Raw genomic sequence first — 13,623 nt, 5'->3', positions numbered from 1 at the left:
TTTTGTTCATAAACATTTTTCACTGAGCTAAGAGAACACAAATACATATGAGGCAAAACCTCAAGAAGTCTGTTTATACTGCCAGAAGCTTTTCCACAACTTTTGCCTTTAATTCTCTCTACTTCTAATAAAGTTTGGAAAATAAAACTCAAATTCTCAGCTATAGGAAAAACACCCTGAAAACAGCCTGGGCACTAAGCTCTATCACCTAAAATAGGCAGCAGCTGCTTTAAGCAACCTGTCCCAAACCATTTTCTTCTCCCTTCTGCCACAGCAAATAATAATAGCTTTATCCATACAGATTTCATACGCTTGCCAAAGTTCGCAGAAGATCAATAAAAAAAAATAAAATAAAAGCAAGCAAGGCCTTTTAGAATTATTATACTGAAATTAATCAATAATTCTGACATACCCAGCACCTGTGAGATACCATCCAGTGTCTCAGCCTTACCATCACCTTTGCCAGCTGGCTCCCCAGCCCATCCCCAGCAGCCAGCCTGCCCCAGGAGCTCCCCACAATCAGCAGACCAGGAGAGCCAGCAGAAAGTCCTTGTCCATAAGCTTAACCCTTAGGTCAGAGTTATGGAATATGGCAAGAAACAGCTCTGAAAGACCAATTCTGAGCAGCAGTACAGACATCGTACACTGGTTTAAAGAAAAAAAATAAATAAGCCAAATACTTAAAAAGTTTATCTAGGTTTCTCCCTTACCAGCACAGCTAACTTCACCTTTAGGAGGATCAAGACACAAGTAAGAGAACGTTGCTGCACTTCAGTATTTATATCCTCAGGACTAATTGAACCCAGCTGCAGGGACTTCACACCCATGGACAGGTGGAGCAGATCCAGTGTGCAGATGGAGCTCATCTTCCTCCACAATCTCACCTGGAGGGAATCCACCTAACCACACTGGGAAAGCTGGAGTTTACTTTCAAAAGTTGTCTAGCTATGTGCTCCAGTCAGCAAAACCCTATCCTCCAAAGGACACCATGAAATCAGTATTTAGCATGCCAATAATGGAACAATCTCTCTTTTTAAACCTTTCAGCATTCAATTTTTACCTGTTAAACCACTTCTGCTCAGTAAAAAAGGCCTTGAAACACAGAGAAATGTTAAGGATCTGGAGCTATTGCTACCTACCAGTCAACACAGCTCAGGTACCTGGCAGCAAGTTTCACAGTATTAGAGTTTGGATTTATTAGCACTGTCAAACCAGCACCTCAAGAGAGCAAGCCCAGCCTTAGAAGATTAAATAAAAAAAAATTCTGCTGCCACAGAACACTTCACTTGCTCTGATGGATTAAATTTGTGTTTAAAAACGTTGTAAGTGATGTAACTTAACTTCAACAGGCAATAGATCAAATGAGGTATTGGTTTACACCACCTTCATACCAAATCAGAGTAGATGCGAACACTGCAAAACGCAGCTTGGACAGCTTCATGGAAATAATCACGCCATCAGCTATGCTCTAAATCAAACTGGTGTTCCCCTACATTTAAGAGCACTCAGGAGCAGGACAGGTAAATGCTGGATGATAGTCTGGAGTTCTGTCCCTCACCCAGTCACCTCCACCACACCCACCCACACTCCTGAAATCAACTCTAGGATGTGATCCTCCTCTCAACGAGACTCAGCAACACCCTGGCTGAGCATTAATGAAGGATTTTAACAATTAATAACTCAGCAAGTTTACTTTCTTGCTGCACCTGATGCAAGTCTGGAGTTCCTTCTGCAGTACCCTTCAGCTGCTGCAGGCAGAAATCTTCATAAGTGCTTATCGTATTTCTTTGTGTATAAAAAGCAAACAGATGAGCCTACGACATTCTGTCTCTGCTTTATTGTTTGAAAAAGTAAAACCAAAAGTTTAAAGAACACAAAACCCAAAGACAAAGAATTGCATGGACAGCCAATAAAGACAAAAGTTTGTATAAAGGTTTATTAAAGCAACTCTAACCACAGAAATGATAACATTTTCAAAATGGGAGAATGAAAAATTATTTTTAACTTAATTTTTATTACAGTTATTTCCAAGAGCAATCAGCTCAAAAAAAATATATCTTTTTATTACTGGGTATGTGTCAACCTCTTAGCTAAAAGAAAATTAGGATTAAGACTATTAGTAAGACTATTAGCTGTTAATGCAAGAGACAGTATTGCTTTATGGAGCTTTAAACCAGTGCATAACTTTTATAAACACTTGACTACCTTCCCCTATGCATAAAGAGAAGCCAGGGGATTAAGTAAACCCAGCTCAAGTCCAGAATATGATATGTAAGGTCAACATCAAATTTTAAAAAATAAATACATGGATTTTAGCTGTTACGTTCATGAACGAACATATAAATAAAGAAAAATTTTTCAAGAACAACAGTACCTCTTTCTGAAATGAAGTGAAACTGACTGAAATCAATTCAGATTAAGACCATGTTGAGATCTGAAATAGAAATTTTGATGTCTAAACAGCTATTTGTGCAAATGATTTGTGCAAGTTCCACACATTAACCTAAATAACTGCTGTGTAAGTTCTCTTTAAAAATTATGCATAAGTTATAACAAACATAATGCCACGAATTGGAAATAAGAAAAAGCAAATGCTTTTTTCTTTCATTCCCAAAATCACACATAATCATTCAGTTGGCAACACAAAGATATCACAGTCTTCCTATTATACATATCATCCAAGTTAACATGAAAACTATCACTTACATCATATAGGCAGAGTCAAAGTTCCACATGTTGGACAGCATTTTCCACTTCTATAAATTAAAATTTTATTATATTCTAGGGACATTCCAGCAAAGCAACCAAAATTCTTTTCGCAAATATCAAAACTGTGAAGTTTTTAGCGTTGTTTTCTTTCAGGAACAAGAGATCTGTACGAGGAATTCAGCTCCTCTGGATCACAAAAAGACACCAGAAGTTACACATCTAAGGCAGTTGTCAAAGGAGGAAAAGCAGCATTTAGTCAGGTAAAATTCTGTATGGCCTTAAACCAGACCCATTTTTCTTTTCACCACAAAGGGTGAAGAAAAGAAGAAAGCTTATAGCTCAGAGTCTTAAGTGATATGAAAATAATGCAAACATAAAGCCAGTAGTCCCCTGTTTCTGATCCTGAAGAAATAAGAAGCCTTTAGGGATAAGTGTATTGTATATATATAGTAGAAGAAAACTAACACCAAATGCTGGAAAAATTTCCCATATAACAAAACCAATCTATCAAAAGTGCAAAATCAAAGCATTAAAAAAAAATCCCCCACAGGGAAAAAGGTTTCCACTACATATAGACAGACTCTGCAATATTTTCTCCTACCTAAGCTGTTCTTGTGACTAAAAGGAATAAAGAGATTTTTTTCCTTCAGTCTTCAAAACCCAAGTGGAATCTGTCAGCTTCTTTATGAAACAATAACTTTAGTATGATAACCTAGAAAATGTAAGAACATCACAAACCTTCTGCCTGTTGATCTGCAAACTCACTTTCAAAAAAAAAGTGATGTCAAATCACTTCCAGCCAAATGATTCACCACATCTAAAGCACCTGAAGTGCCCTACACCAACTATGGCCACTACAGGTCACAGAGGGAACTATCCCATTGCAAGTAATTTCTGTCCCGCAGAATATCTGCGCATAATCACAACTAAAATGAGTTGAAACAGAGTTTATAGTAGAAAACTTACAAGATGCCTAAAAAAAGAGTCATTCTAATGCATTTCTCTTTGTTTTTTGCAATATTAAAGTCACCGTTTTCAAACAGGGTGAGTTTTTTTAGACATATCAGTATCAATGTTTTCCCTATACTTAAAATAGAAAATTAATCCAACACCAGTAATGCTAAAGTTTATCTCACTATTATTAACAACAGTAGTAATAGCATATTAAAAGTGAGTCACCTTTTTAGTTTTTTTAAAAAAAGAGCTAAGCCATTAGATGAAAATGTAAAAGATACTGTGAAAAATGAATGAAATATAACCAAGCGTGCCAAAATATTTAGTCATCATTTGCTTGGACAGAGGGGAAGCAAAACTGTATTGTAAATTTATTATCTAAAGAGCAATAAAAAAGCAACGTGGTAAACCTGTATTTAACAGTTACAGTGATAAACTATCCAGCTGTTGTGTGATGCTGCAATTGTTGATGAGGTTACAGTACTCCTCCCCATTTTTGTGTCCTGGTGATGATGAATTTGGGGGATTTTCTCCCCTCTATGTTACTTAACTGATACTGAACTTAGGTAGTGAAGCTCAGGCCATGCAAAAAGGTTTCCAGGACTCAGGGCTGCAGCTGCACATGTGTCTGTTCTGCAGGGGATCCATGGGGCAAGGGACCTCTGCCAGTTCCACTAAATGTGCACTTACTGCAGTTCTAAAAAAAGAGCCAATATTTACCATTGCACATCAGCCTGCAGAGAGATGTCCTTATAGGATATTATCAGCCATTCAAGCACTCAAGTTTTGATTTCCAAGGGGAGCCTGGCAGAAGGTAGAATTCTAGACCGGAATGAAAACATACCCTGTGTGACTTTTAAATACTATGTTTCTAATGTTGAAATCTCAGACACAATGGCCACAAACCAAGCAAATACAACTTGCTACAGTACTTGCAACAGTAAAAGAAAAAAAAAAAAAAAAAAAGCTTTTAAAAGCTTAAAATGTTAACATCAGAATATTTTTTTAAAAAAATCCGATTCATCTAGGACACTGTGAACATCTAGGCCTGAGTCCAAAGCCATTGAAGTTATTAGGACTGCTTCCCTCTATTTCAACAGACCTTGGATAAATCTCTCGTTTCTGTAACTCTCAAACAGAGAAATACATGCAATATATCATCTCAAAGCAAAGGAACTCAACACATTTCAGCAGCAGCACATTCATTAAACAGAACCATGTATACTATATATGGAAATGAAGTGTTCCTCTCAAAGATGCAAAGCCAATGTATTCTCAGGCTATAAATACCATTCAGGATTCAAAATGGGCCCTTCCTGACCAATATGTCTCTGACAGGCGTGGAAGATTGGTATCCCTCCTTCTCATTTACTCAGACTCTGCTGCTTTTCCACCCTCCACTGTCACCCAAGGTGACCTGTGTGTCCCAGACAAAGTGCCCACACTGGCAAACCAGGAGGTCTAATTTGGAACTGGTGTATTTAGCCCCGTGAAATTTCGCATAAATGCCAGTGTAGTCTTGTGATCTAACGGAGTTTTGCGCTCACTTCCCAGTCAGGCATTGTATTCCTGCAAGGAGCAGAGAGCTGGACTCAATGATCCTTACAGCTCCCTCCCAGCTCAAGCTGTCCTATCATTCTAAACCTTCAGCCATGTAGCAGCATATAAACTCATTACAAAAACACAGCTTTTAAAAGTGTAGTGCCTTTCCTTTTGCCACTAAAATCATATGTGGGGGAGAAAAATATTTTTTAACCATTAACACCCACACATAATGTTCCAGCAATCTTTCCCTTAGAAAACCTCCACAAGCTGTATTCACTGTGCCATCCTCAGACTTTAGTAATTTTCATACATGTAAAATACACAGTTGCATGCAATGTGACTAGGTATGTTCAGCAGAACCACAGGGATACCCTATCACCCAATTTCATCTAGTGTTATTTTCATGTTTACACCTCCCCAGCGACTGCTGCCCTCCCAACTTCACACTACAGGATGCCTTGCTGCTGCTGAACTACAGCCTGACCCTGCTGAGGAATTATCACCAGCCAGCCCTGAAATTTATATAAACTTTTGTCACTCTGAGTTGGATTCCACAGAACAGCAGAGCCAGGCTCAGAAGGAACATTTGACTGCTGCTCTGTGTTGTGCCTGACTAGAGATTACAGCTTCTTTTCAGGATTTGTCCCAGGAAGGACACTCAGTGACTAAGATTCACAATCCACTTTCTTACCATAATACAGGACATACAACTACCTTCATTGCTGGTTTTAATTATAATCATTAGATCCTGTCCCTGCAGAGATTATACTTAGGGCTAGTGCTCTCTAAATGTTCAGTGTTTCTGTCTCTGGGGGTGTAAACTGCCCTCATTCTACATTCAGAAATTCCAATGTATCAAAACTGAGTACATGGATCAGTGTTACTTAAAAGCTTTTTGTTTGCTATTACAGGCATTTCTTCTATTGAGCTAAACTGGAAAAAAAGGTGAAATCCAATGGTTTTCAACCACCACTTTCAGATTTGCAAATGTGAGATGTTCGAGCTCTTTTCGAGTGCAGACATTCATCTTAAATGTATGTGTTGCAAAGCCTTGAAAAGAGGTATGATACAGTACCAAAATAACATTTTTGGTGAGAATGTTTGGTTTACGGGTTAAATCCTTGTCTATGCATTCTCTTTGCAGCATAGCCTATTTTAGCATGTGTTTATAAAAGATGAAATCCTTTATAGAGAGCCAGAAGTATCTTCCTTTGCAGATCAGCACACCCCTCTCCACACCAGCGCCCTTCTCTGCTTGTAGAAACACCATCTGCAAAGGGCTGCAAACACCTTCCCTTTCAGACCTTGACCTCTCCACCGCGGCCACCTCTCAACTGGCAACCTGTCTGGTGAAGCTCTCAGGGAATAATTGCATGCAGACCACCTGACAGCCATGAGACAGGAACGGCTGAGCCAGGCTGTGCATGTGACCGGGCGGCAAAACGCTTTACAGCTCCCGCTAATCCCTTGAGCCTCCAGTTGTTCACCATTCGCTGCTGCTGCTGCCCAGGGCATCTTCAACAGAGTCAAGGTGATGATGCCACAGGCAGATTTAAGTGAAGGGATCTCCTGCATCACGCGTCTTCCAACGCACACTCCAAGTTTTCCCAACAGATCGTGCCTCGAGTTTGTGTCTTTATTTGGAGAGGATGTTTACGCAGGTATTGCTCAGAAACCAACAAGCCTCGCCCACACAACAGGCAGCTTGGAATGAATGCTGCTTGTTTTATGGACAGCTTAAATTTTTCCACTTGCAGATTTCCTCAGGCTTTAGAATTCTGGGTGGAAATTCTTAACTTTTCTGAAGATGACTTCTGAAAATATTGTATGTCTAGCAAAACCAGATTTTCTTCTATTCCGAACAAATGGGAAGGTTGCTTGGTTTCTACTGACCAAACCTAGCACTGTGTAACTTTCTACATTTCAAAAATATGTAGACCAAGGTTGGGGCTTGTAATTTCAGGCTAACAACTGCTACCTATAGTCATAATTCCATTTTATATGTGTACAAGTCCTGGGTTGTGGGGAGGAAAAGTTCTTCCAAACACTGAAAGCATCACAGTAAGGATGCATTCTACCTGCTGGAGCCCGATGACATAAGGTCTGTAAGAGGTACCCTTCACTGGGGAACCAAGGAGCAGCAATAAAGGGTCTGGTATCATATTCTTCAAAAGGAAAAAAATTCCATTTGATCCTGCACTGACCAGCTCCAGAAGCTGACTGTGCCCCAAACCTGTGCCCTCTCATTCCACTGCTCCTTCTTCATGGTTTTAGAGTTTGTTCAAAGCCAAAATATGATACCAGATAATGTCAGCAGAAAATGCCCTCCAGGCACATAGAAAATGCAGAGGCAGATCCATGTAATCAAAGGAACTATGGATTGTATAATATGCATTCAGCCCCTATGTTTACATCACCATGTGTATTTTATTTTTCTGTTGTTACCACAAACAAGAACAACTAATGCCAGAGTCCAACCCAATGCAGTTTAATTTCACATTCTACTTTTCATACACAAACAGAAATGAGTTGGTCAAGGGAAAAAGAACAAGCAATGACCAGACAAGTCACTGATCTTTAGCAGTATCTAAGCACCCTAAAAATGTAGATGCAAACACTGATAAGAAAACCAGCATTTTTCAAGGCTGGTTGCAAATAGACTGTAGCTAATTTTGAAAAATTGCATCTAAAATTATATGCCATATTAAAAGGAATACAAAGGCTCTGATGGTAATGACTGACACACTACATGAAACACTGATAACAAAGGTAAAGATTTACATTTTCTGGGCAGTTTTTTTTTTAAATGCCAACTCACAAAGCAAATATGGAGCAGGAAAATCCTAAAACTTTAACACTCATTTTTCATACATGATTAAGAGTGATGTTCTATTCATATACAATTACATAAATTAAATACAGAATTTTAAGGGACAGTGTTGATGATTTGTTAGCAGTTTTCGTATTTTTGACTTACAGTATCTTGACTTTCTTATCTCCAAGGGAAAAAAAACAATTAATGAAATGTCATAGCACAAAGTGTTAAAGTGTTTATATTATGGTTTTAAATTCCAGCTTTAAATTGAATGAGGGGGACACTTCAAACAAACCACACTCTAAATCCCTCTATGTAGTCATTAAAAAGTTTTACATCCCAAAGTGAAGTTAACAATCATCAAAAAAAATCCATGGAATACAATGTCATGCTTAGAATACAGCAGGGAGAAAAAAAATAAAATGCTTGCAGTTCTTTGCAATAACAGATACGGACATGAGCGTTAGCACAGTAACTCTGAATTATTCACATATATATGTGAATTATTCAATAAGAGGTCACAGAAAGCAGACATGAGGAAGATTTCTTTTAGCTCTCTCTCTGGGAGCACTCTTTATATGGATAGTGAGATGATGCTGGATAGCCCAACTCCCCTGCAACCTGTGGAGCAGCAGAAGAGGCAGCACAGGAAAGTTCCTAACACGCAGAAAACTTCTTCAATCCTGCAGTAGGAGGAGCTACTTCTAAAATTGCTTTTGTAGCAGGCTCAATAGAGTCAACACAGCATACACAGGCATTCACATTTCTCACCAGCAGCCTCGGCAACTTTTCCCAACTTATGAAGCAGCAAAGTCTGTGCTTGGTAACAGCAAAGTTTCAGAGAATTCCAGGTGTTACCTCAGTTAGCCTTTATACCCTAAATACTAGAAAAGTGTTTTGCAATACCTGGTTATAACTAACATCCTTGCATACACAGAATTCCCTCCAGTTCCCCATTTTATTGTATAAGGAATGCAGGATCAGCCCTTGAAAGTTCTTCTTTGCCAGAGTCTTGAAAATCCTTACAAGTGTAACAAATAGGATCTAAAAGGAGACATATATCTCCCCCTACCTGCAGAGCCTTTTATCCTCCTGCCCCAGGGAATGACATTCATGAAACTACTTTAGTCTCAAAGATGAAATAAACTGAAATCTTACAACCTGCCATAGCCATGGTACATCAAACTATTCAGACTGGAAGTGTTTGAACTCCTCAAGGAAGCCTGTTCCTAAACTGCCACATTTAGCCCAAGAGGTTTGAAAGACAATTTGCACATATCTTTTTATACTGGTTAAAAAATGAATGATCTGCTTTAACTGTATCTCAATATGACTCAATGACCAACAGTACCCACCACAAAACCATGCATAAGAGGTCTGTGTACAAATCTCCAACTTTTTACTCTCTCAAGGGAAGAGACACAAGGTAGTAACATGCAGCTTTTTCCTTTTCGTCAAGATCCCTGATAGCCTTTGCAGTTTTGTCTCATTCTGTGGAGGCAGAAATGCTAAATATACAACAAACCAAAGGTTAAGTCTTCACTACTCACCCTTCCTTGAAAACTGCCTTTTACTGCTCTAGGAAATAGTATCTTCTTATCACAAATTCATTAGAGCTGTGTCATCATATCTGGCTAACACCTCTCTAAGAAAGTTCAGGTTTGATTTTGAATGAAAAAAAAAAAAGCCTACAGAAAAGCAGTGCTGTCTGATAGGATTCCTGATGCTTAAGACTGATTTAATAGCTTTTATTCCTTAACTTTAGCAACCACTCCTTCCATAGCTAGGCCAAGTTCACTGTAATAGTGTAACTTCCAACTGGAATGTGGAGGCTCATTTAGGCAACCCAAACTACACAGCAAACCAGTACCATAACTTTTCATGCTTTAACTTTATTCCTGGTCTCCCCTAAATGCTGGGCCCTCCATAGAGCTGGTGTATGTGCTTTGTGTTTATGGAGGAGGGGACAGGAGAAAGGGGAAGACAGCTCACTGTACGTCAAAGCAAAGCAGCAACCTAGCAACCATATATTAAAAGGTGTGTGTGTGTTTTTGTGGGTGTCTGTGTGCCAGGAATAACTGAAGCAGATATTATTCCATCTGTAATTCAAAAAATGTGAAAAGGGAAGGGGAGAAACTCCAGTTGCTGGTCTATTTTGGGGTCTGTCAAAATCCTCTTTCACAATACGGAGTGGTAACACTTTCTATCTCATTTTTCGTAATCAGAAATGAAAGTCTGGACTTGAGCAAGTTCCTAGCTTTGGTTTGAAAATAGACCCTTCAAATCAGAAAGTGAACTTACTTCACATACTATGCTTTCTTCCAGCTGGTAATACACAAAATTCAAAGGGGCTGCCTCAAAGAATTCACACTTAGGTTTAAGAGAATACTTACAAATGTACAGAATACTTCTAGACAGCTACATTTAATTTAACAAACAGAAACGTCAAAGGTTCTCAGGGACGGGAACCAGCTTTATAAAGATTCACTTGAGTGAGAAATTCACCCTTGCGATTTCACCGAAGTTTCTCATTCCACAAGGCAACTGAGAGCGCGGATCAGCATATGGATCCAGCTCCCACCCCATCACTTGCGGTCCCGAGGGTGCACATAAACTTCTGATCCGCACCGTCCCACCACGCCAGCCTGTGCCTCTCTGCCAGGGCGAGCATCGCACACACAACCAGGTGTAACTTTCACTCCACCAGAGGAAAACGAAGGAATCTCTGCGTGGGGTGGAACAGAGAAGGGGGAACGGGGAGCGCACCCACAGCCCTGCACCTCCACTGCCCACGCTGCAGCCCATGGCAAGCCCAAGCCAAGAGCACAGTGCCACCAGCAGCCCCAGGGTGTCCCCTCCGCCGCCACCTCGCCCAGGTGTCCTGGTCTACAGGGCAGGGCTCCTATTCCTCCTCCTCCTCACCACCACCGCACCAAAACCATCACCGGCAGCAGCAGGGGGAAAGGACGGGGGGGAAAAAAGGGGGAGTTACCTTGTTTTTGACCCCGCAGTGGCAGCAGACAGTCCACAGGTACTTGAGGGTCCTCCAGAGCAGGATGATAAACAGTCCCCCAAAGAAAGTAACCATGGACGAGGCGAGGAAAGCCCACCACATGCGCTGTCCGCGGCTATCGCAGGGCACCTCCATGGTCACCGGGATGATGAGCGCATCCATCTTGGGCACATTGACGGGGGAGGAGGACGAGTCTGTGTTGAGATTGTTGGCGTTGATATTGTTACTCATTCTAATGCCGCCCGGGTAGGAGCCGCCGCCGCTGCCATTTGCCATAGCTAACAGCGAGCCGGGCGCGCAGGGGCTTCCGAGAGCTCCTCCCGCCGCCAGCGCCCCCCAAAAAACCCATCACCAGCCATATTGCTGCTGCTGCTGCTGCCGCTGCTCAGCGGGGGAAGGAGAGAGTGATAAAAATAAAAATAATAAAAAAAAAGCCCCCGGTCAAAATAATAATTAAAAAAAAAAAATCGGGAAAAAAAAAAAAATAAGAGCAGGTGGAGAAAAGCGCCCGCACAATTAATTCTCAGGCCGGTGAATTCCGAGCGTCCTCTTTTTTTTGCACGGCGAAAATGTTGTTGGTTTTTTTTTTCTTAAAAAATTAAAAATAACAATAAGAATAAAAATGTAGTCTCCTCGTCAGATTCCCACCCCGTTCCTTCTCCCGCATACACAGCCCCTACCTACCCCGCCCACCCCAAAAAAAAAAAAAAAAAAAAAATCATCCACCACCACCACCACCACCGAGTGATGCCTCTGAGCGTCTCTCCGGATCCCCAGCGCCGCGACCCCGCCGGTCCCAGCGGGGATCCCTCACTCCGCCTCCGCCGCGGGTCCTCCCGGAGGTGGTCTGTTATTATTGTTATTAGTCTTTAACTTGTTATTAGCGACACTCAGTCACCCACCCTCCCCCCCGCGCACCCTCCTCCTCCTCCTCCTCCTCCTCTTCCAAGTCCAGCCCCTTCCTCTCTTCTTTCTTCCCCGCTCGGTGCCGGCAGGCGCCTCCTCCTGTGGCTCCTAATTCATCCTCCGCTGGCCCATCTGTGCGTGCGCTGCCGCCGCCGCCTCCTCGCCCATCCTCGGGGAGCTCCCTCCGGGGCCCGGCTGTCGCTCAGGCTGTTGCTCCCACACGCCGCCGGCTCCCGCCCCTCCCTCTGATCCGCCGCGGCCGCTCCGGGGGCGCGTCCCAGGCCCCTCAGGCCGGGCCGGGCCGGGCCGGGGGTGCCGCTGAGGGTGAAGGGGCCGCCGCCTCAGGCGGGCTCCCCGCGCCCCATGGGCCGCTCGGTCCCGCTCCGGAGGACGGACAGCGAGGCGGCAGCGGTGGGTGGGGAGGGAGGAGGGAGAGGGGGGAGCTGTGTGGCGAGGAAAAGACGCTTCACAGGTGGCGGCGAGGCGGTGCCCGGCCGCGCCGGGGAGCTGCCGGTCCAACAAGTCGCGCCGGGCCTGGCGCGTCCATGGCTCTCCGCAGCCGCGCTGGGGCGGGGGCAAAGAGGCGGCGGCGGTAGCGGCTTTTCCCCCCTCCCCTCCCCTCCCCAGCAGCGCCGGCCGTGCGCGGGGCCGGTTCGGAGGATGTCATGACGCAGCGGCCAACGCAGGGCGCAGTCACGGCCCCCGCACGGCCCCGCCGCCCGCATCCCGCATCCCTCCCCGCCCAGAGCGGCACCGCGACCCCTCCGGCACGGCGGGCCCGGGGGCAGCGGTGGAGGGAGGAAGGGATGGAAGGAGGGGAGGGGAGGGAGCGGGGCGCGCTCGGGGCTGGCAGGAGGAGGTTGAGCTGCAGCAGCAGGTGCCCGGGGATGCGCACGGCGCTGGAAGGGGGGGGAGCTGGCATGGAAACGCGCTAAGGGAGCGTGAAATAAACATCGGGGACCGTGGCGTGGGGTTTTGTTTTTTTTTTAATTTTTTTTTTTATTATTTTTTCCGCTGAAGGCGTTCGTGGCTTGTGTTTAATTGACACGGGGAAGCGCCGTGAACGCACCGTGAATTGCCGCGCATCACAAGAACGTTCCTGAATTTAATCCTTGGGAATATAAATAACGATTTAACACGACGCGCTTGGGGAGGATGGGGGTGAAAGGGGAAGCTAGCCAGCAAGAAAATCTGGATAGTCATCTCCTACTTTTTTTTTTTGGATCCGCGTTGAAGAGCAGAGACATAAAATGTCTATATGTGTATTCATTTGCATATAAATCAAAATCTCCGTTTGGCGCAGGGTCTGCTCCCTGGGTTGTCCGTACAAAGTATTATGCAGATCCTCTTGACATCTTTCCAAGGGTAAAATACAGCAGCCTTTGTGTGCGTGACATTCCCCCATCTTATCTAGTTGCTATACCAGCAGAGAACCACCATTATGAAATAGTCATCTCTTAACCTTTACTAGTAGTAATTTCTGTTTCTGCACCTGCCAGGGGCTTGTTTGTTTTTGTTTTCTACTTAAGTGAAGATAATGAGGTTTTGTGAGTTCACAGAGGTTTTTATGGGGCTCTCTAACCCTCTCACCCCCACTTTGTCATGCAGTAACAACACTATTTGTCTGACTCTGTGAGTTTGTCATGACATCTCTTTCCAGTCTGCTCCTCCAGTCTGTTCC

At 43.3% G+C, this 13,623-nt stretch overlaps 1 protein-coding gene across 6 annotated transcripts in view; it reads right to left on the bottom strand.

The window, feature by feature from the left end:
* KCNMA1 (potassium calcium-activated channel subfamily M alpha 1) overlaps window positions 1-12,231 on the bottom strand; it is a 412,932-nt gene extending 400,701 nt beyond the window's left edge. For all 6 annotated transcript variants that reach the window (XM_083866064.1, XM_083866060.1, XM_083866061.1 and 3 more), the window contains exon 1: window positions 11,016-12,231. In XM_083866064.1, coding sequence (XP_083722190.1) covers window positions 11,016-11,312 — 297 coding nt within the window. In that variant the 5' untranslated portion in view covers window positions 11,313-12,231. The remainder of the gene's footprint in view (window positions 1-11,015) is intronic.
* Between the last annotated feature and the right edge of the window lie 1,392 nt (window positions 12,232-13,623).

The sequence above is a fragment of the Zosterops lateralis genome (assembly GCF_965231275.1).
Source record: "Zosterops lateralis genome assembly, chromosome: 8".
In the NCBI taxonomy this organism is placed as follows: Eukaryota; Metazoa; Chordata; class Aves; order Passeriformes; family Zosteropidae; genus Zosterops; species Zosterops lateralis.
This window is presented reverse-complemented; position numbering and strand designations above follow the sequence as displayed.